Here is a 23901-nt window from a genome sequence, read left to right as displayed (position 1 = left end):
CTGCTACCTCACTTTTCTCCCTATGAACTAGTAGATTCTGTACCTCTTCCAAATCATATTTTTCTAGCAGTGAAGTAATCGATTTTGCAATCATGGGTTTGGAGACTTCAATTCCTTTCTGGAGGCACTTGGCAGGGATCATCCTACAGAGAGAAAAAAAATCTTAAATCAAAGCTCAGGTCTCACTCTAATAAGGCCAACATAAAAACTTACTAAGAAATAAAATTATACACAAGTCACAGTCAGTAAAACAGGCAAGTTCACAGAAAACCATATGCTATAGGAATAGCACAATTAAGGCAAAAGAAGATTCGAATTCACAGCTGCTTGGAAAACAAAAAGTTCCAGTTCAGGTTCTTTTTTCTCAAATTTTGTGACTTGTTCTAGGCTTGCGCAGTGTCTGCTTCAAGGTTCTGATGCAACCATCAGATAGATGATTCCAGTTGCAAAAAGTAAGATACCCAAGCAGGTATCAAGAACTCTATAGTAGGGGTTCTTAACCTGGAGCCCATGAACTTGTTTTCCAATGCTTTGAATAACTATTTCAGTATAATAGGTTTCATTTATAATCTTATATATTTTAATTTATTCATTTAAAAATACTATTCTGGGAAAGGGTTCATAGGCTTCATCAGACTACCATGACTCAAAAAGGTTTAAAAATTCTGGCTCTTCAAAGCCTCTTAAGAAGGAGTAGGTTAGGGGAATGGCAGTGTCAGTGGATAAGCAGGTGCTAATCACTCACTCGACAGCATCTAGAATCTCTTGGCAATGGTCATGGTACTGCTGTAGCCATGCCATGACTTGAGTAGGCGCTATTAGTAACAGCGGGCTGGATGATTTTCCCACTGATACCTGAAAAGGAAAACAGAAAAGGAGGTCACAGCATAGATGCATCTTCAGGAAAGCTCAAATGAAATGGAAGAAATGGGTGTTACCTGTGATTACATATATAAAATCAATGAATCTCAAGTTGCCAGTAAAAAGGCAGTTTAACTTACCAGAGCACGGTTTCTCTGCAACAGGATATTTAATAAGCCCTAGAAAATAAAAGGTAAAGATGGAGACAAGTAGGAAACCTGCTTTATTTTTCTCCTTCCTGTTAGTTTTATTTTACTTCGTTCTAGAGTTTAACTTCTCCAGTATTTGTAGCACAAGAGAATCCTACATAGAGCTTGGATCCTCAAGCCCCTGAACTCTAAAGGGACAACTCTGAAGATGGCCTCATTTTAGCTTCTACTAGAATGCTAAGAAAAAGGAATGGCCTACTCATACACCAAATCATCAATCCTCAGAACTGAATGGATAAAAGCTACATTCAAAAAACACCTGTGACAAAGTAAGACAGTAAGAAAAAATGTGAAAAGTGAAATCCTAATTAATTCTAATCCATTTGTTAATCACTAAACTATGCCTAGGGGGAGATAAAAAGGGAAAAGACTTCCACAGCAATTCTTCAAGGTTATTACCAGAAAGAAAAAGAATGAAGATCTCATTTCCAGTAAGAATGTAGAATGGAGAAAATATTTGCTATGAACTAAGTGTATAAAGCAGTCACTTGGCCATGGCAGAATGCCAACTATCTATGCCCAAAGTGCAGGCTGATGTCTCTTAGAGAGAGGTCTCTGGGGTAAAAAGACTTGAGGAACATCTCTCCACTCCCCAAATTATCAAGAAGAATAAAATTTTCCTTTAAGAGAAAAGAGCATTAATATGAAAGCAAAGGAAAAGAATCTAAGAGGCAGAGAATACTAAATTGTATTAGGAAGTTGGAAGAGAGAATGTCACAGAGAAAAAGGAAAGAAGGACCACTGAGAATATGGAAATAACAAAAAAAATATAAAAGGTTCTTCCCTAAGAAAAGGGAAGGGGAAATCAATGAACCAACTAACTAAGCATCTATCGTACATTTTGTTATCTGATAGCAAAAAGTTTCTATTCTATTAGAAGGCAGCTGCTTATCCTCCAAGGAATGTGTAGATCTACAGGTTCTTATTACACAATTTTACAATATTATACAATATTCTTATACAATAAAGGTCAGAGGAAGAAACAAGCAGAAATAACTGGTCCTGCTGAAGGCAACATACATCTAGGACATGATAGAGAATTTCACAAAACTTATGAAAGCAGATGACTTAGTTCTGGTGATTCATAGGAGCACAAATTATATTGCCTTAGAAAGCAATGCTAAAGACCAGTCTTATTATTCAAAAAAATGAAGAACTTAGGAAGGAAGGAAACAAATGTTTATTAAGTACCGACTGTGTGCCAGACACTGTGCTTAGTGCTTTACAAATCTCTCATTTGACCCTTACAACAGCCCTGCAAGGTAGGTGCTGTTATTATCCTCATTTGACCAACTAAAGGAACTGAGGCAGACAGCAGTTAAGTAACTTCTTCAGGGTCACAAAGCTAGTGAGTATCAGAGGCCAAAATTGAACTTGGATCTTTCTTCCTGACTCAAGGCCCTATTCACTTTTCCACGTAGCTACCTCTAACTTAGGAGCACAGATGGTGTTTTCATCACTGCTGTAGAACAAAGGCAACAAATTCAGAAGTGCCTGATAAATTTAGGAAGTGAGCAGCTCTTTAAAAATGAATTTGTTTAGTGTTTTGCAAATCTCATCAAAAAGGCTTTAAACTAAAAGGGAAGAAGGAAGATAAAAACTGCATAGGTATATCCACCAAGTTAGTTAGACATCCTAGAACGAAGCTAAAATAATGCAGGAGGAATAACAATTGAGACCCTCAGCAATTCACAGATAACAAAATCCAAGAAGGAACCACTACTACCAGTAGTAAAACTTTTGATTTCAAAATATATATGTGAATACCAAAAACTTAGGCAACAAGCAAAAGGCACTACGGGATCCAATGTAAAGAGGCAAATTTGACCTTACTGGTAGCACTAATTTCTCCAAATGAATGTATCTTATTCAAAGCAAACAGGAAAGATAAAAGAGGTAGAGTAGCAGTGTACATTAAGAAGATATACTGGAAATCATGGTAGAAATCATTTTTGGTAGGAGGAAGAACAGAATGGTTATAAATGACAGACTCAGGATTAAGATGATATCTTAATACAGTATTATACTAAAGTTAATAAAATGAAATTTAATAGGGATAACTGTAAACTTATACAGTTAGCATCAAAAAATTAACTTCACAACTACAACTGGCGGGGGAGAGCCAGATAGCAATTTGTCTGAAAAAGATCTAGATATTTTGGTGAACTGTAAGCTCAATATTACTTACCAGTGTGATATGGCAGTCAAGAAAACTAATGAAATTTTTGGCTACAGTCAGAGTGTCTAGAAATAAGGAGGTTCTAAGAGTTTAAGGATTAGGGGCATATTTTAGAAAGGACATTGATAAGCTGGAGAGGGTCCACAGGAAGGTATTGTGAAGGTTCATGCCACGTAAATATCAACAAAGGCTATTGGAGACATTTAGCCTAGAGTGGAGAAAACTTACCAAAAACACGATAGCGCTGTGCAAGATGAATAACATGGAATAGACTTACTAAACAGACTTACTATGTTTGGCTCCAGAGGTAAGAGCTAAAAGCAACAGGAAATGGAAAAGATGCAAATCTAGGTTTATTAGAACTATCCTCAAAGGGAAATGATCTGCTTTGGAAGCAGTGGGTTTTCCCTTATTAAAGGTCTTCAAGAAAAGACAACCTGTCAGGTATGCTGTAGAAGGGATTTTTTTTCCGGTAAAGGTTGGACTAGGTCCTTTACAACTCTGAGATACTATAAAAGAAACAGAATAGCAAATATTCACAAATAACACAATGGCAAGAAAAACTGGTCTTTTTGCAGGAAGAATGGATGGGGAAAGAGCCCTAAGAAAGAATTGATATTGAGGGGGGAAAAATATGGACACAAAATTGAAAAGTAAGCTACAATAAAAAGGTTCCTGAACCAGTGAGCAGAAGGCTTGGTTCTAGGTCGGTACTCACTGTATGGTGATCTGCATGAATGTGGGACACAAACACAGCAGCAATGTTAATCAGGATTCTATCCACTTCATCCCCATAATGGCGGCAGAGTTGCCCAAAGGTGCCTTCCCCACAATCTAGTAGCAGAGACTGGTCAGAGCTGCCAGGGAGAATAACACAAGGTTTAACAGAAACAAATGTTAATGTTTCTTAAGAAGGTAGAACTATGCTCTAAGGCTTAAATAAAAACTGACTGGAGCAGGCTGCATATTGACTTAGAAAACTACAAATTAAAATTATCTGTGTTGTATTTTTTGTTTATTTTGTTAAACATTTTCCAATTACACTTTAATGTAGTTTGGGCAGCATTCTGAACTTGGTGACCTGGGGTGTGTTTGGCATCCCTGCTAGAGGACCATCCTTGTTTTAGAGACATGAGGATATCAGAGAAATGTTCTTTAAATTTATTTACTACATAGAAAAGTAGTGAGGATTCCTCTTCATAATACTAATACTTCATATTTATGTGTGCTTTAAGGTTTACAAAGCACTACATATCATTGTATTTGTTCAAGATAATTACAGCAGTCCCCAAATGAAAAAGAATGAGAAGAGAAATATAGAGCCTTTAAATATGTTCCCTCTTTAAGTTTTTAATAAATATCAAATTTTATTCAAACATTTAAGTGCCTACTATGTTCCAAGAACTGATATTACAAAGAAAAGCAAAAGCATCCCTGCCTTCAAGGAACTTACAATCTAATGGGGGAGACAAGAAGCAAATGCTTATGTGCAAACAAAAAATAAACTGGATAAATTTTAGATAATTTTGGACAGAAGGAATCAGCCTTTCTATGCGCTAGGAGAGAAAGATAACGAACTAGGTAAAGAAGGTTACACGCAGGCCCCAAGAAAATAAGAAACATTTTATAGAATACTTGATCACCTTGCCTTATAGTTATGAACAAAAACCATACCATGAAGACAACTGAAGCTTATGTACCAACATCTTCTCTTAAGACTGAAGAGGTAGAAAAAAAATTCTACAAAAGACTTCGTAATACTCTTCAAAGCAAAACATATACCTTGATAATCATGAATTTCCACGCAAAAGGTGGACCCAGAAGAAAAAGGCAAAAACAATATTCGGAAAATAGGGCTCAGGATTAAGAATTTAAAGAGGACTCCAAAACTTTACACTTATAAATCACAAATTCCTTTAAGGAGACAATCAGTACCCAACAACTTTACAGAAACTGAAAGTGACTATTTTATCAAGCAAGAAATAACTGATTCATCACCCAAGAGTCATTCTCCATTTATTAAACACCTACCATGCACCGGATACTGTGCACTTTACAATTGTTACATCATCTGATCTTCACAAAAACTCCACAAGGTGGATGCTAATACCCCCACTTTACAGATGAGGAAACTGAAGCAAGCAGAGGGTAGGTGACCTGCCCAGGATCATGCTGCTATAAAGTGTCTGAGACTGGTCTGAACTCAGGTCTTCCTGACTCCAGGACCAGCACTCTAGCCACTGTGCCACCCAGCTATCATAACCAGAGTTTCCTGATTAATATACTACTATTTCACCAGCACCCTGTAAAGTAGCTGGGACCAATATTATCAGTCCCATTTTTCAAATGAGAAAACAAGCTCAGAGAAATAAATGATTTGCTCAAGGGTAAATGACGGAAATGAAACTTGAATCCAGATCTTCTGAGTGCAAGTCCAGAGCTTTCTACACTGTCACACTTGCCTCTTACTATCCTTTTTCTTTTCTTTTTTTGAAGGGCGGAGGCAGGGCAATTGGGGTTAAGTGACTTGCTAAAGGTCACACAGCAAGTTAAGTGTCTGAGGCCGGATTTGAACTCAGGTCTTCCTGACTCTAGGGCCGGTGCTCTACTCACTGTGCCACCTGGCTGCCCCTTGCCTCTTACTGTTGACATGTCCCCTTACGGCTAAAGATAAAAGAATGGAATACTGGACGTTTAACCAGGGGGCTAGTTTTTGTTCTACAAAGCAATCTTCTCTGCGCTGCAACTAAATTTTGTCTTAGGAAATCCTACCTAGGCCTTCAATGCAAATAGTAATGAGTGCCATTGCAAAGTACCTATTTTTAGTATATCTTAGAATTAAACGGAGAACGTAATTCAAAATTCTTAGATGACAGAAAATACATTTATTCTTGATGCAGATAATCTACAAGACAGATTTTCTGCATTATGGCTTGCCATGTGAAGGAATATTTGCACAAGGGGCCACTTTTCTTACTGTAACTTCTGTCCCAAGTAACTATATTGGTGGTTAGATTCTCTAGTAATTTGAAGGATATCAGAACATGCTCCACTAACTGTTTAAGAAGGTACTGTTAAAAAAATGTACCTAGTCATACACACCATGTTAAAAAAATTATATTCAATAACCACACTATTGAAGAGACTAATAATGAAGTTTCAAGATACGTGTATTTCACTTAAAAGATATGAAGCTTTCCCTCCCTCCCCCCACTAGGGGATTATTTTTCACAGCTCCCAAAATCAGGCATACGGGATATACAACGATAATTCCTAAGCATTTAACAATAACAGATGAACTAATAGCCATGGCATCCTCTCATAGCCCTACTAGGGAAGGAGGAACAATGAGAACAGTTGAGCCGGTCTGCAGTGTGCAATGATTAGTAATCACTTCATGTCCAAAATTCATCACTGAGGGTTTTGGAGATCCTTCTACCAAAGAATTTAACAGATGAAAAAATTCCTCACTATTCCAAAACAATACCTTATATTCACAAGTGTGGAACTGACATTTCGGATCTTCATTGGAATGGCAGATCCAGTTCCGAGAAAGATGACTTCCGGATACTGGATTCCTTGCCCTGTTTAAAAGCACATGGAAAATGTCCTATTTTCCCTGACCAACAGTTATACAATATTCAACCCTACAATCCCCAACAGTAGCCTCAAAAACCAAGTACTGAGAGGTCCCTTATACAGCTTGTTAGAGAGCACTCCTCAAAAAACCAAACTCACAAGTTCAGGGTAATGAGAAAGGATGAGAGTTTCCTCAACTCAGAGCTGGTTTCAGTTATCCAATGTAGGAGAGACTAGTGGTTCTAACATAATAATCATATTGTTCTTCTATCTTTGCTTTAAAAATAAAGACAGTTAAGATGGATAACCACATAAAATGTTCTATCCTCATGACCAGAGACAACATAAGGGATGCGTCAAAGACTTCAGTTACCTGTGAAATTACACAAGCAAATTCTGTCACACTACTCCCAGAAATAGTCCTTTTTCTCTCTAAATGTAAAAAAAAACTTTTGTGTGGCTCATAAAAATTTGCTATTAGTCATCATTTTATATGTGACAAAACTATTTAGGCCACGACTATTTTTTTAAAATATTAATTAAAAACCAAATATACTCATGATTGTGGAATAAAATTTTGTCAAAACACAAATAGAAGTAATTTTACAAAGAATTTTGAGATTTCCAAGTTACTGCAAGAAAATCATGAATTGATAATAACTAGGAGCCCAGACATTTCAAAAAAGTAGGAAAAAAAACCATATCCAATGATTAAAAAAACCCAACACCTGACAAACTGCTTAGGCAAGATGAGGAGAGACAGTCTTTTTTTTTTTTTAAGTGTTGGAAAAAGAATCAGGAGCCTGGGTTTGATTACCTGATACATCACTAAAATTGATCTATGACATGGAACCTCCCTTCTTTAAGTCTGTTTTCAAATCTGTACAGTGAAAATGTCAGAAAAGATAAATCTCTTTGGAAAAAAACCTTCTATTTCTGACAATTTATGACTGTGTTTTTACATTATTACTACACTATTTATACTATGTGATTTTTGCTAAGTAAAAAGTCCTCATTTTTTGCAAATGAGGAAATTGAGGCCCAGAGAGAAGTGTCTTATCTAGGCTCTTATAGTAAGTTCCATGTAGAGTTAGGACAAGAGGCTAATGCTATCAAGCCATAATGTTGCCCAGAATAATTTGATTTAGTGGAAATACACTCGATATCCAGTTAACTTGAAGGACAAGAAAATTGGACTATTCAGATACCAAGTCGAATATAATGAATTATCTAATTTATCCACCTATCTTAAGCAATCAACAAGGTACCAACAAAATCTTTATTCTGTAAAGACTTATAAAGACACTGCCAGAACATAGATCAAGATAGTTTTTCACTCACCTAATAGTGCTGTACTGTCCCGCGCATTTTCCTTATACTCCTGCACCCTTTCCTGAAAATGAGGTAAGTCCAGAGCTTCAGTCACAAATTCATCAAGGTTGCAAGTGATACAGGCATCCCTAGAGAAGGAAAAAAAAAATCCATGTTGGTGAATGGGGGTGGGGTGAGGGTGCGCTGGCTGGCAATGACAATTCTGATGTTGTAACAGCAATTTAGATTTGAAGATCTCTCCCACCCATTAATGTGACCTGCTCACATCACAGGAAGCCTAAGTCACATATGATGGGAGGAGCTTGCTGAGAGGAAAAGGAAGTTATGTCACATGAAATGCTGAGAGAACTGAGGGAAGGAACAGACATGCTGTGCTGTAACTTTGCTTGTTAACTGGCAAGGTCCCAGCAGGGGGCAGATGGTTTTGGGATGGTGAGGCTCCATGCTGTGATATTATGTATCAAATCCTTTGCTTCTGTGATGGACTGGGCAGATGGTTTATGGGATATGGTCCTTGGGTGTCTGAAAAAATGGTTCACTTCTACCTTCTATGTGGACAGTCTCGGATGCTTTGTGATACACAAACACATAGGCATTTTGACAATCATCATCTATATTGTGACTACTGCCTTGCTGATACAGATGTCTGGAAAGACTGGCACGACAACAATCTCCAGAAAACTCTCTAAACTGGAGTTTACCCAAATTACCACAGTTAAGAAATAATCTCTTTATGCTGTTCTTCGGGGCATCTCTCATCTAAGGGAAAAGAGGTAGAACAACTCCCTTTACAGCTCTGAGCCCCCAAAGCTACTTCCAACATTCCTCAAATTTTCCAGGGCTTTGGCTAAATAAGCCTATTTCACTTGACACAGCAAAGTAAATGAGAATCCTCTTCTGCCTGAATGTTGTCAATGGGGCTAAGAAAAGATAGATCAGAGGATTTCAGAGTTGAAAGGGACCACAGGCCATCAACTCCAAACCCTACATAAACACAAATCACTTCTTCATCAAGCCCCAAAAATGGATCATTCAGTCATCTCTTCAAGACCTCTAGTAAAGGGGAATTTCTATTTTTGGATAGTTATAATATTAGGGAAATTTTTCCTTATGTCAAGCAGAAATCTGTCTCTCCTCAACTTCTAACCTTCACTCCTAGTTCTGCCCCTCTGGGGCCAATTAAAATCCCTTCTTCCACATAACAGTTCTTCAAATATTCCTCATGGGATGACAGAATTTACAGTTAAAAAATAATAAAGAGATCCTCTAGTCCAAAGCTGAGAAACTAAGGCCCTGAGAGTTAAAAGGATTTGCCCAAGGTGATAGATTTTAAGTAGCTGAGCTGAACTGAGAATCTAGGTCCTCACTTCAAATCCAGTGTTCTTTGCACTCCCTGGATATAGTAAGTATCACGTCCTTCACTTTAGCTAGGCTAAGTATCCCCCAGTCCCTTCAAAGGAACAATATAGTATTATTTCAAGGATTGTTCCCCAGACTGTTCACTTTCCTCTGTACATTCTGCAATATGTTAACATCCTTTCTAAAATGAGTCATCTAGAACTAAACACAAGGTAAAATCTCAACAAGATCAGAGTATAAAATGAACTAAGACCTCCTGAACGCCTTGCCTCTCTTATAAATTTTTATTAGCTATTTTGGTTACCACAGCACACTCTTAATTCAAAGTCTTCACTTTTTTTTATCCTATAGGAAAAGCTTCCCACATTTTTATATTTGTGAGGCTGACAAACTGAACTAAAGCGTAAGAATTTACATTCTCAATTTCAATTTATTAGTTTGAGTTGCAGAGGCAGTACGAAGCAGTAGATAGAGAACTGGCCTTAAAGTCCGTAAGGCTTGTATTAAAATGCTACCTCTGATACACACTCGCTGTATGACCCTGGGCAAGTCACAACCTCTGAGCACTCTCTAAGTTAAATGTTACGAATTGAGTTGAGTTGCTTGGTTATCTCTAAGATGATATGTTGTAAAGATGGTGCACAATGGTCTCAACCTCTCCACTCAAAGTTCAGCAGGATGATAAGTCCAGAATCCCATACCTCTGCCAATGTAGTTTGGGTCTTAGCTGGTACTTCAGGAGGCACTCACCACGGATTACAGGCAGGGAGAAAGTAGCCAGATCCTCCTGAAGAAGAAAAAGATAGAGAATAAGGAGAAGAAAATCCCCAGACCACCAATTAACAGAGGATAATCACAGAATAATCATTCTACCTTGCAATTATAGCTGGTAAGCTGGGGAAATACATCTGAGTCAATGAGATTGAGTTGAGTTTGAATCTTAAGGCTACGGAGATTGTGTACAGAAGTACAATTCTCATTCAAGATCAGGTGCTGAGTTTGGGGGCCAAACCTGGAAAGGAAAATGAAGATTTAATTAAGGGTAACCTCATAGGGAATCAAAGTGAAATAGGAAGCCTAGAATATGAAGGAAAAGTGTAATAAGAGAAAAGAAGACAGAGCAGAGAGTAAAAAAGTATGTTCGGGAAGGGAAATAAGAGGAGAAAAACGAGATCAGAGGGAACAGGGTAGAATAAGAACACAAAAGGGGATAGAAGAAAAATGGGTAAAGAGTCAAAGGACAGATAAAGAACAATGAAGTAGGAGTCCAAGGCACTAGGTGCCTTGAGTTATCCTTGGTTCAATTTCACCACCAATTTTAATAATTTCAGACTCAAGGGGCTCATAGTATTTAATTCAAAAGAAGTCTGAAATATCAGAAGTCAGCAGCATGTTTCTAAAATTAACAGACACCATAAACCAAATATACATCAGTATCCTATTATGGTGCAAGGCATTATGCAACTATATTTGGCACTACTAGGATGGGGAATAGGGTTCCCTCAGGGGATTTCTATAGGGAGACAGCTCACACATATCGAAATGCCAAGTTAAGTGTTAAGGTAAAAAAGAATAACTTTTACCAGAGTTCAAGAGTGAACTAAAGGCAAGATTTCATGGAAGAGCTAAGACCTGAAGGAAGGTTAGGAATTATAAAATCTCAAAATCATAAAATCTCAACGATTTCAATCTAATTCAGCCTGTACCTGAACAGGACCTCTTTTCCAACATCCCCAACTGGTCTTCTCAACTTTTTCCTCTGATAAAGGAGAACCACATCTTTATTCAGTTCTAATTTTTAGGAAGAGAAAGAAGAGAACGAAGACAAGGACAGAGGGAACAGGAGTAAAGTGAAAGCTTTTCCTTACACTAAGCCTAAAACAGTAGGTAGTAGCAGCACATATTTATAGCTGGCCTAGTTTCCTTTCAAGGGGTAGGATAAGTCATTCTCATAATCATCAAAGCTTTGACTTGCTTGCTGCCTGAGGCATGCATGGCCCAGTCTAAGAGTAGTAGGGTCAGAGATTTTTAGCAGCGCTCCTACTGCCCTACAGTGAACACTTTCCTCATCTAGCATAGTTTTTTGCTCTGGTGAATGGAGAAGCAGAGTGGAGTAGTTATTTTATGGCTTGATAGCTTTCTTTAATAGCTTTCTTTTTTTTTTTAAATTTTAAACACTTTAGGAATTGCTTTTATTCCTTCTCACCAGTGAAGCTGTTTTAACTACATCTTATGATTCACAAGCCTACTACTACATTCCAGACCTGGGCCCAAACCAATGCAAGTGCCTGAGCTAAGGCCTGCCTCAATATTTTGGTGTAGTCAGAAGAGGTTGCTTGCAATGGTTCCATGGTTCAATTTTTTAAATAGCGGAAAGGTGATGTGAAGACAAGGAACTATGAGTGATGTGCTGGCCAAACGCAGGACCATAATATCCTGTGGCAAAAACAATCTTTGGAGAATGTGTGGTGCCTTCTCGGTAGTAAAAAGAAGCTCCCATTCACACTGTGAGTTCAGTGGAAGGGATGGTTATAGACCTTGATACAGAAAGTATAAATAAGACAAAATCAAGTATACCTTGGCTCTTGTAGAGGAAGGCTTTGAAAAAACCTGACCTACCAACGTAAGGAAAATAAAGATAAAGTATATTTGTATATTAGGCAATTAGAGGATTTTGATCTTAAACTATGACTTGGCAAAGTTGGAGTCAAGATGAAGAATAAGAATTGTCCCACCAAATCAATTCCACAAAGATCAAGAAAATGTACCAGACCGAATTCTCATCAGACAATTCAAGGAAAAGTCACAATGAGTTATTTTTCCAGCTCAGGGAGGCCTACAAAAACAGAAACGTCTAGAAATAATGAAGATGTGGTCTGGCCAAGAGAACAACACACAGAACATTCCAGTGCCAAGCAACTGAAAGAGATCTTGGGCACTAGGGTAGGAAAAGAACTCAAGGGATTCCTGAACTAGTGCAAGGCACAGGAATATAAGCCAGTTGACACCTATGTCATGCACTACCCAGTTTCCTAACGAGGCTCTCGCTGCAGACTCTGCAAGGAACAAGTTCTCGTGTAAGCCTGAGGTGGAATACCCAGGGCAGACATCCCAGACCAAAGGGAAGCTTACAATTCAGTCGTTCTGAAGCTGTAGAGCCTCCCAGAAGACTGAGTAGCTGCATCCAATAGCAGTCTACTAAAACTTTCAAAAAGGGACAAGCCAACAGAACAAAATCTGAGTTAGGAACTTCAGAGATCAGGCCAAGAAACGAGCAGTGAGCAGACTTCGGTCCAGATCACATCACTTTGGGAGCAGTGAAAGCTTGCAGGCCTTCAGCCTGAGCAGTGAATGCAACAGAAAGAGGTAAAAGGACAGAAGCTAAAAACAGACATTCTCCCTAGAAGTATGTGGAGCCCATAATTAACAAAGTTCAAGCTCAAGAATAAGGCTGACAGAATGAGCAAAAAACAAACAAACAAAAAAAAAAAAGAATCCCATCATGAAGAGTCATTATAGCAATAGGAAAGTTCAAAAAACAAACCCAGCAAAAGAGAATGACCTGAAAACAACTACCAGCAAAGCCTCAAAGAAAAATGCAATTTGGACAAAAGACCAATCAGAATTTCTGAAATTGTTAAACCAAAAGCTTTAAAGAGAGAGAGAGATAAAAGATGACCAAATAAGAGCTTTGGAAGAAAGTTATGAAAAAGAGAACAGCTTGAAACAAGAGATACAAATCCCAACCCAAGAATATAACTCCACGAAAATTAGAACTGACTAAATCGAAGCTAACGATTTCATAAGACAAGGAGTATTAAAAGAAGTCCAAAAGACTGGCGGTGGGGAGGGGAACGTAGAAGAAAATATAGTTTCTTGTAACAAAAACAACAGAACTGGAAAACAGATTAAGGACAGATCATTTAAGAATCACTGGATTGTTTCTGCAGCCAAGATGGCAGCTAGAAAGCAGGGACTTGCATGAGGTCCCTCCCAGGTCCCACCAAAAAACTATAAAAAATGGCTCTGAACAAATTCTAGAGCTGCAGAACCCACAGAGTACCAGAGGGAAACAGGGCTCTAGCCCAGGACAGCCTGGATGGCAGCAGATGTTCAAAAAAAAAAAAGTTCTTGCATGCAACTAGGAAGTAAGATATACAGGCAATGGGGCATAAAAATCTATCTTGCCCTACAAGAAAGTAAGGGAAAAGGGGATGGGGGGGGAGTGGGGTGACAGAAGGGAGGGTTGACTGGGGAAAGTGGCAATCAGAATATATGCCATCTTGGAGTGGGGGGAGGGTAGAAATGGGGAGAAAATTTGTAATTCAAACTCTTGTGAAAATTAATGCCGAAAACTAACAAAAAGTGTCTAGGGATCAAAATCAAGAAATCATAGAAGAAAATGTCCAAATCTCTTAGAACCAGAGAAGAAATTCCAAAAGGAAAACTCCTAGGAACATTACAGCCAAAATCCAAAGATTCCAGGTCAAAGAAAAAAAAAAAACTTCAATGGTCAGAAAGAAGTCAAGTACCCAAGAGCAGCATGATCACAACAATAGCTGCAATCTTGGAATTTAGTATTCCAGAAAGCAAAAGGTCTAGGCTTACAACTAAGAATAACTTGGCCAGCAAAACTTGGTATACTCCTACTGGGGGAAAAAAAGGACATTTAATTAAATATAGGACTTCAAAGCATTCCTGTTGAAGACCAGGGGTTAAGGAGAGCATCTGACATTACAAAAGAGTGAAGAAAAACAAAAAAAGATAAACACGAACGTACAGTTATTAAACGAAGACAGCAGACTGCTTACATTTTAATATGGAGTTGATATATGTGGCCCCTCAATACTCTATCATCATTAGGGGTCCAAGGGAGTTTCAATTTACAGAGGGTCTGAAAGTGATAGAAAGAAACAGAAATACACTGGGAGAGGTAAAAGGAGAGGAAAAATGGGGGAAATTATCTTATATAAATGTTGTACACAAGTAGAAGTATATATAACAAAGGAGAGAGAAGCAGTGACGAGGGCAACACTTGAACTTCATTTTCAAACTGGTCAAAGTAGGGAAGAATACAATTTACACAGATAAAGCTGGATACAGAAATACGTTTCACACAACAGAGAAACAGGAAAAGGGTTTAAAGGAAGGGGAGAGTTAAGAAGGAAAGTAGATTAAGGAATGGAGGAGACAAAAGCAAAATAATCTCTTATGGGGGAAAGGTGAAGAGGGAAAAGTCTAAGAGAATGAGATGCAGAGAAATATACAACTATCAATCATAACACTAAAATGTGAATGGAATAAACTTACCCATAAAACAGAGGAGAGAACAGATTAGAAACCAGACGACAAAATATTTTATTTACAAGAAACACAATTGAAACAGAAAGACACACATGGATTTTAAAAAGAGGGAAGGGGCAGAAACTATTAAGCTTCAACTAAAGTTAAAAATGCAGGGGTAGCTATCATAATCACAAATAGCAAAAATTCATCTGATTAAAGGAGATAAAAAGGGAAGCTACATTTTGCTAAAAGGTAACAATGAATAAATTTCGATACAAAATATAAATGAAGCAAATGGCACAGCATCTGAATTCTTAAAGGAAAAGTTAAATGAGTAATAGAAGAAATAGATATTAAAACTGTAACAGTGAGGGACTTCAATTTCTCCTCTCTTCAATAAATCTAATAAAAAAAATAAGCAAACAAAATGAAGGACCTAAATGGAATTTTAGAAAAGTTAGATAAGATAGGCCTCTGGAGAATACTGAATGAGAACAGAAAAACTCATCATGTATTAAGGGAATAAAAACTGCACAAACAAATGCAGAAAAGCAGAAATATTAAATCACCTTTAACTTACCATAAGGCAGTACAAACTATATCTGATAAAGGGCCTTTGGAATGAAAATTAATTGGAAACTAAATAATCTTAAAGAACAGTTGGGCTGAAGAACAAAGAGTAGAAACAAATCAATCATTTCATTGCAATGAGACAAAATGCTCTCTCACAATCCCCATAGATTCTGTTTATACTATACTTATATAATCAGTTGGACGGGGTCCCACCCAACTTAGTTAACCAGCATGTGCCTCAAAGTCTAGGAGTAATCATACCATTAGTCTTGCCTGTCAGAGACTGAATGACCTTTTCAAGAGTGGGGTCTTTGCAATTATGATGGTTGCCCCTGCCTTGATCCCCTCCATTAGGTGGAAAAGGATGGATCAAAAATTAATAATGTTATTAATAATTTAATATTAATTTCTCTGACTACATTTTGCTTAAAAGATACCACAGACAATAGATTAATGTCAAAATGTTCACAGAAGTTTCTCTGATAAGGGTTTCTTTTCTCAAATATTTATAAGAGCCATTCCCCAACTGATACATGGTCAAAGGATAGGAAGAGGCAGTTTTCAGAAGAAATGAAAGCTATCTAAATTCATATAAAAAATATATTAGGAAAGGAAGATATTAAAAATAAAATATACCCAAGATATACATACACATATACTCCCACACACATCTGTGTATATACACATACACAAATTGAGTTCTTGCTTTGCATAAATTCACATTACACATATTCAACTTTATATAATAAAGAATTCTGAAAGAAATCCACATTCCAAGAAAAGCACCCATGTTAACTTTACTGTAAAATAAGTACTGTGTTCTCTGCTCTTGCCCCTTGGTTCAGTGGCTCTATGGCCTCCCACCTCCCCCCAACCCAAAAAACCCCACTGAACCCCCAAAAAACAAACCCTAAACCTCCAAGTTAAAGCAAAACAGAAGCCCAGAGAGACCACCTCCACAGCCAAACTGGGAGCAGTGCTGAGAGGAGACCTTTCCCCCACTCTACCTAACCTGAGCCTGTCATTTCCCAACTGCACTCAGATAACACATCTGTCCCTGAACCCCCTCAAGTCAGACAACATCTCCTGTCCATGTCCAGCCCCCAATGTATCTGTCCCACACATGTCCTTCCTCTTGGTTCTGGCCAGACCCCACCATGGCTCACTTCAGCCCCCACTTATTTATCCGCCTGTTCTTGCTTCTCTGTCCCTGGCCATATTGTTAATGTATTTTTGCTTAATTTGAAGATCTTCCCATCCATTAACAGGCCCATGTTACCTGCTTAAGTCACATGGAAGCCTAAGTCACACAAAGCCTGCAGTGGGGAACAGGTGGAACAGGAAGGGTGGAGCAGAGCAAAGGAAGTTGTGTTTGTTTGTGGGAAGGCCCGAGCAGGGGCCTTGGGATGGTGGTGCTCCTGGCTGTGATAATGTGCATAAACTTCTTTGTTCCTACGATGAATTTGGTTTTCTGGTGTCTGAATAAATGTTTTAGCTCTGTCTTCCATATAGAGAGTCTGTTATATTTTGTGATTTACAACTATGCCAGCATATTCACAGCTGCCACAGGCGCCATAACTATTGTGTTGGTGATACACTGGCCCCTACTTGTCTTTGAATCATGTGCTGGCTCCATCCTTCTACGGGCAACGACGGACAACTTCCCTTCCTAACCCATGTCCATGTGCAAATTCACATTTCGTGTAGGGGGTGTGTGTGTGTGTGTGTGTGTGTATTTTCCAGTCACCATAGTTTAAACTCTTGGGCAAATTACTACCCAGCTTAAGAGTTACAGGGAAAGGGCTTTGTATGCCACAAAGAGATAGATAGCAATCTACAAATATAGAAATATACATATCTGTCTATATACATTATTACGGTATTAATTTCTCTAGGCCTGATTCCAAATCTGAAAAATTAGCTGGTTAGATCAGATTACTGTAGCTCATGTCTCTTCCAGTTCTGATAGTCTATGAGCCTCAGCACACAAAAACTACTTTGATGTGTCTTGCCACATACCTTTCCATCCACTGCTGGTATCTGCTATCCCGCAATATTGATTCTGGAGTCATGTGAACAACCACAGACACAGGAGCCTCAGCCTTTTCCTCTTGATACCTGAAATTAGTAATAATTTAATGACAACAGTATAACAAGTACATGTGGCTCAATTGGGATTGGAGGAAATCAAAATCCTCTAGTACCTAGTACCGAGCAAAGATTTTTGTTACCAAGCATCTAAATATGCTCAACAGAAATGAAAAATAAAACTCAGGGAGTTTTCCTAAAAGGTATACCGTCGTCTCCTACACAAAATCTTCTTCTGCACCCATTACACTGCTTCTTAAGTTTTCCAACGGTATGGTCTTCAAGGAGTTTATCTTAAATGAATCCTTGACCCTGAATGAAGATTTGGTGGGTGAGTCCATAAAATGGGTCCAAGAAGGAACACGTTAATGCTATAAGCATTCTTCTTCCTCACTATCACAAATACGAGAACGGTAGAGAGTAGAACAGAAACTCTATTTTGACATGAATGAGCCTAGTAGAAATTACTAGAGTACTAAGTAACAATTAGATAATCTGTTCAAGAAACCAATTCAGACAATATCAATCTTATCCTATTATATAGATGATCTGTAAATCACCCAAACACCAAGCTTCTATCAGGCCAACATAAGCGGTATTAGTTCTTTGAATTTCCAGATAGGCAACTATAAGATAGTAAATAGGGGACATCATAGTTGCCTGTCAGTAACAAACCCCAAAAAAGGATCTGATAGTTGTTTTAAAAATCTCTGGTTTTCTATGACTATCTTAAATGCAGACCTTACATCCAATCTCAATTAAAGACGATTACTACCCGTCTAATCCTGATGGAGGATTTTTTAATCACTGTTTTTCAATGGATAATTGAAAATGTTCCTTTGTAGATATGGTAAAAGATGGCTCTGACTACAGCTTTTATTTATTATTATTTTGGATAACAGATCTCCTGAAACAAAGACAATCACTTCTATCTTGACTGATCCTTAAAAAGGATTAATCTGCGATGCAGTAGGGAATGGTAGATGGAGAGTGGCACTTGAAGTCAGAAGCCCAGGTTCAAGTACTGCCTCTGACACATGTGGGCTAGCCTCTTAATCCTTCAATGCCTCTGAATTCTCTGAAGGTCACAAGCTGCAGAACAGTTGTTGATCTTCACGGAAAAAGTAATTTCCTTACCAGGAAATTGATAAAATCATAGGTTGGGTCAAAAAAAAAATTTGTATTTGGTACTGTGTTAACCCAGTATTTAGTTTCTCACCCAGCTAAGCCCATAGATTTCCATACCTCCGGAAGGTGTCATTTTCACAGATCGGCTCTACAAATCCTTGGTCGGGACATTCCACCACAATAAAAACAGAGCCAGGATCTGGAGGGCTACAAACCTCCTCTGGTAAAATCTATAAAATGAAACAATAAGGGGCATTTGGTTTGAAAATGTCTTGAAGATAAATAAGGACTTATATACAACCCTCAAAGCCAATGATCAAAAGTCTTCAACTCAGCTTCCATGACACTATAAAAACATCCTTGACCAACATCCTAGATGTCTCAAGTTTGCAGATACTTTAGGCTGAGTTACACAAGAAAAAAAAATTAGCTTTATGAAAAATCATCTCTTTATCCTATAACTAATATACATGTCTTCTGTTAAGTTTACAAATATTTTCTACCCATCTAGTAACTTAATCCTAAAAGTACCAACAACTCTATATCTGAAGAGTTTGGAGCTTAGAGTGGCAGGGAACCCAGGGGAGGCTACACTTCCTTGGACTCTATATATACCTGACCTATCAGGTCAGGTTTATATATCTATACTTTTAGATACCTAGCCCTATTTCTACAGTAACCTCCCACTTACGCAGACAACTCCATCATAGAGTATGTGTCTAGAACTTTAATTCCTTAGGCAAAATGCAATTTAACTGGATATTTTACCTGATTAAAACTGCTATTCAGCTAAACTAAAATTTAGTGAGGAAAAATAATTCAACCAATAAATAGTTAATATGACAACAGTAGTATTATACTAACCAAACTGGTCACAGATTGTTGATCAGTAAGACGAATGTGGATTATATCCCCTTTTTTGTCACTGGACTAGTGGAAAAAAAACGTGAACTGTTTGACGTGATCATAAATAAGGTCCTTGCCCAGAGCCAGGACTAAAATTCTATGCCTCAGTTCTAAGCTCTGCTAATTGCCCTGCACTCATTAAACTCCAGTCTTACCTCTCTTCCTTCATAATTGACACTTTTCCCAGCCTTGACAGCAGCAATTATAGGTGCGATGGCAGATGTACCACTAAAAGCAAAAGACAAAATTTCTATGTCAGATCTAGTTAGCTCTACAAGCAAATGTCCAGAGTATGCTCCCCATATCATCTACCCTTCCCTCTACTTACACGGGAAGTCCCAAATCTTTTGCTTTGAGCACCAAAAAATTTCCTTGTTTCACATGAAGCTGCAAATAGAAGTTGAATATGAAAAATGAGAAACCAGGAAGACTTCCTTTTAATCAATGTTAGAGAAAATCCCGTTCTTGCCTGATAGTACATATTCTCTTTAATTCAGAGAAATGTTTCAATTTTATTAGTCATTACACGTAGCCTGAGAGTAGCAGGAGGAAGTACAGGAAACTTCAAAACCCAATCCTCATCCCTCCCCAACTTCCTCTCTCTGCCCCTAAGAAATAATCTAAACAAATCTAGAAAACTATCAGACCATAAACTGATTAGGAATTCCAAGGGAAAAAAAAATCCATCATTATTCCAGTCCATGTCAACACAGAGAGAGACAAGAGAAGTCTGCAGACAGAATTGACAGTCTGGCCAGGAAAAGACCACATGGAGCATTCCAGTGCAAGGAAAGGTTGTTGATCAGTGCAAGAAGAGGTCCCAGATACAGTATAAAGGAGCTTAACTTTACAATAAGAGCAGGACAACTGCCAATTGGGCAACTCTGTCCCTTATTACCCAGTACTGGGTCATAGATCCAGGATAAATTGAGGTGGGGAATCTGAGCCTAGGGCTGGCATTCAAGGGTGAGAAATGATCATGGAGTCTAAGATGTGTACTGAACAAATAATACATTCAGAGGTAAGCAGAAGCTCTGAAGCTCAGATCCCAGGAGGAGAGTAGAGTATCAGTTGTTAGCTTATAGCCTACTCTCAATCCTGCAGAGGAGTAATAAGGGATAGAATTCCAAATCAAAGGTAAACCTATAGTTCCGTCCCTTTGGATCAAGAGCTTTCCAGCTGACTAACAGTGGCCAAGGTCAGAGCAATCTACTCAAACTCCAAATGGGGCAGGCCCATAGGCCTATTGCTCAGAATCAAACGCAGGTCAGGATCCTACAGTGCCCAGAATAGGGGGTGGGGTGGGTGGACGGGAGTGACCAAACTTTACCCTAGATCAGACTACTCTGGGAACACTGAAGGCTTACAGGTTCCCAGTCTGAGGTGTTTGAGATCCTGGAACAATATAACACCCAATATCCAAGAAAGCAGCAGCAGGATCAGTCTAGACCTTGCCTCCACAAGTACCCAGCGCCTGGCTCTAACACAAAGTCAAAAGTCAGGAAAGAGGCAGAATAAAGGAGCAGAAAACAAAAATCAAGAAAAATCCCATCATAAAATGATGTTACAGTAACATAGATGTTCAAGACACAAAATCAGAAGATAATAAAATCAAAACAACTATAAGAAAAGTCTCAAAGAAAAAAGACAGCATGGTCAAAAATTCAACCAGAATTCCTGGAAGAGATGAAGCAAGTGTTAACAAAAAGTTTAAAAATGTTTTTAGAGAAGAAATCAGAATGCTAGAGGAAAAATCTAAAAGAAATGATAGCGAGAGAAGAAAAAATAATAAAGGGAATTAAAAACTTGGCACAAAACTTCTGTACTTCTGGTTTGCTGTTCAAGCAACAGGCTCCCTGAAAATCAGAATAGACCAAACAGAAACTAAAGAATTCATGAGACAGCAACAAAATTTTAAAACAAGGCCAAAGGACCTGGGTGAAAAAAAAGAAGAAAATGTGAGGTATCCCACAGCTAAACCTTTCGGTTTTTCAACAGATTAAGGAGAAATAATTTAAGAATCATTAGAATTACTTGAAAGACATGAAAAAAGGAGCACAGACATCATATTTCAAGAAACCATGTAAGAAAATACGCAGATCTCTTAGGGCCAGAGGAAAAAACCCCAAAATGAGAACTCCCAGGAACATTATAGCCAAACAGAGCTTCCAGGTCAAAGAAAAAAATAATACTCCTGTATTAAGTACCTAAGAGCCACAGTCAGGATCAACACAATTAGCAGAAAGCTTGGAACAGGATATTCCAGAAGGCAAAAGATGTAAACTTACAAACAAGAATAATTTAACCAGCAAAACTGAGTATAATCCTACGAGGGAAAAATTAACCTTTAACGAAATATAGGACTTCAAAGCAGAAGACCAGAGCTAGTAAAACATCTGACATACAAACACTGACATACATCAATAAAAGCATAAGATAAAACGTGAATGAACAATCATAAGGAACTAAACAAGTATAGACTGCTTACATTCTAATATGGGGAGTTGATATGAGAGAGATATATAGGGAAATATGTAAATATATGATATATCCACATCATATATGTATGTATGTGTGTGAGTGTAAATAAAAAAAAAGTAGGGAGATGATACACATCGGAAGATGATTACCATCGGAAGTCAGAATCTAAAAAAAGACCTGGGAGTTACTCTATTAAGATTTGTTGTCTTAAATGGATTTAAAATGAATTTAAATGGAAGGGAAAATAGAAATATATTAAAGGGGGGGTGGAGAGGAAAGTTAGGGAAAATTATCTTACATAATTGGGGCATACAAGTAGAAGAGTATACGAACAAGGAAGAAAGGATGGGGGAAGCAGCTGATACTTGAACTTGAGTCTTGTCTGAATTGGTCATATGTGGGATGAAAAACCCTCACCAATTAAAAATGTTAATTTTTAATGAGAAGCCATCTCAGGGTGGGAAGAGAAATAAAATTTTATTCAATTCTCATGAGAATGGGGCATCCTCTGCCAGAACAGATTTAGCAAGGAAGGCCCCGCACAAGGGGCAAAGCATCAATAATTATACCTAACCCAAGAGAACTGCAGCCCACCTCTGACCCTTCTCACCACTGGCTGGGAGGTGGGCTTACAATCTGAGCATGAAAAACCAAAGAATGGGGAAATCAAGGCACAGAAACTCCAATTCCCATTCCCTTAGTTAATGATTACAACTGAGGTGACATCTATAAATCTAAAGAAGGAGAATAAGGGGAGGGGGAGACCCTCTCCATTCTTCTACAGTACTTTCACAGTAAAGGAAAGCACGTCACAGTGACCCTATTCTTACTGAGCAAATCTTTAAACCAGAACCAGAAAAAAAAAACAAAAAGTTTCAGGGTAAATTTTCCCAGAGGCTGAGCAATCAGACTCTCACAGCTTCAGCAGAACTTTTCCACTTCCCTATTTCCCTATTTCTTAACATTTCTAAGTATAGATATGAATAGATATATATTTATACATATATATATTACCTGCGAAGTCTTCACGTTTTATTTTCTCACTACCTCACACAGTCAAAGCAGAAAGGAGCACATACATATACACACGTGCACACACATGTAGATGTGTGTGTGTGTGTGTGTATATATATTATATATATATTATATACACACACACACACACACACACACACACACACACATATGTAATACAAGGAAAATTAGGAACCCCTGAGAAACCCCTAGCTACTGACAAGCACCCCCAGAAAGAATGGACTCAGATATCTTTGGCATTTAGCAAACCCCCTGGGACTCCATGACTCCACCAAGGAATCTCAATAGATAGGACCATCCCACTGAAGGATAACCTGGCAGACCCTGTCTAGCAGATATCCCTGGGGCTCCGTGACTCCACCAAGGAATGTAAATGAGATTATCCCACTAGTACGATAACCTGACTGAATCTTCTGATCAGCCAAGACCTTTGTTCCTCTCCCCCCCCCCCACTCTGTACCCCCATATCCTATATAAACCAAGCCATCACCCCAACACATTTGCCATTGATTTGTGGTGCCATATCCCGATGGCCACCAGCTAATAAATTCCCCACTTAAAACTTATACTCTGTGGTGTGTCTCGCTCGCTTCTGGTACAACACATACAGAGTTGGGTACAAAAATGCATTTTACTCAACAGGGAAACAGGAGGAAAAGTAGAGAAGATAAAAGGAAATGTAGATTAAGAGAGGGCTTTGTGCTAAGCAAAACAAACTCTAAATAAGAATATATAAAAATATTTGTAACTCTTTCTGAGGCAGCAAAGAATTGGAAACTGAGAGGGTGCCCATAAATTGGGGAATGTTATATAACTGAGATGGAATATTCTTGTGTTACAAGAAATGATGAAGAGGACAATTTCAAAGAAACTTGTACAAATTGA

The 23901-nt window shown here is 38.1% G+C and overlaps 1 protein-coding gene across 1 annotated transcript in view; it reads right to left on the bottom strand.

Moving 5' to 3' along the window:
• The window catches only part of ELAC2 (elaC ribonuclease Z 2), a 49339-nt gene that overhangs the window by 2996 nt on the left and 22442 nt on the right, over window positions 1-23901 (bottom strand). Inside the window, exons 9-20 of the mRNA XM_036757035.1 lie at window positions 19829-19887; window positions 19656-19728; window positions 18712-18824; window positions 17398-17496; window positions 10393-10531; window positions 10221-10306; window positions 8170-8288; window positions 6737-6833; window positions 3968-4106; window positions 1002-1040; window positions 746-855; window positions 44-143 (exon numbers count right to left, since the gene is read on the bottom strand). Coding sequence (XP_036612930.1) covers window positions 44-143; window positions 746-855; window positions 1002-1040; window positions 3968-4106; window positions 6737-6833; window positions 8170-8288; window positions 10221-10306; window positions 10393-10531; window positions 17398-17496; window positions 18712-18824; window positions 19656-19728; window positions 19829-19887 — 1173 coding nt within the window. The remainder of the gene's footprint in view (window positions 1-43; window positions 144-745; window positions 856-1001; window positions 1041-3967; window positions 4107-6736; window positions 6834-8169; window positions 8289-10220; window positions 10307-10392; window positions 10532-17397; window positions 17497-18711; window positions 18825-19655; window positions 19729-19828; window positions 19888-23901) is intronic.

This window comes from Trichosurus vulpecula, chromosome 4, assembly GCF_011100635.1.
Source record: "Trichosurus vulpecula isolate mTriVul1 chromosome 4, mTriVul1.pri, whole genome shotgun sequence".
Taxonomy (NCBI): domain Eukaryota; kingdom Metazoa; phylum Chordata; class Mammalia; order Diprotodontia; family Phalangeridae; genus Trichosurus; species Trichosurus vulpecula.
Note: the sequence above shows the minus strand (reverse complement) of the source record. Positions and strands in the feature narration are given on the sequence as shown.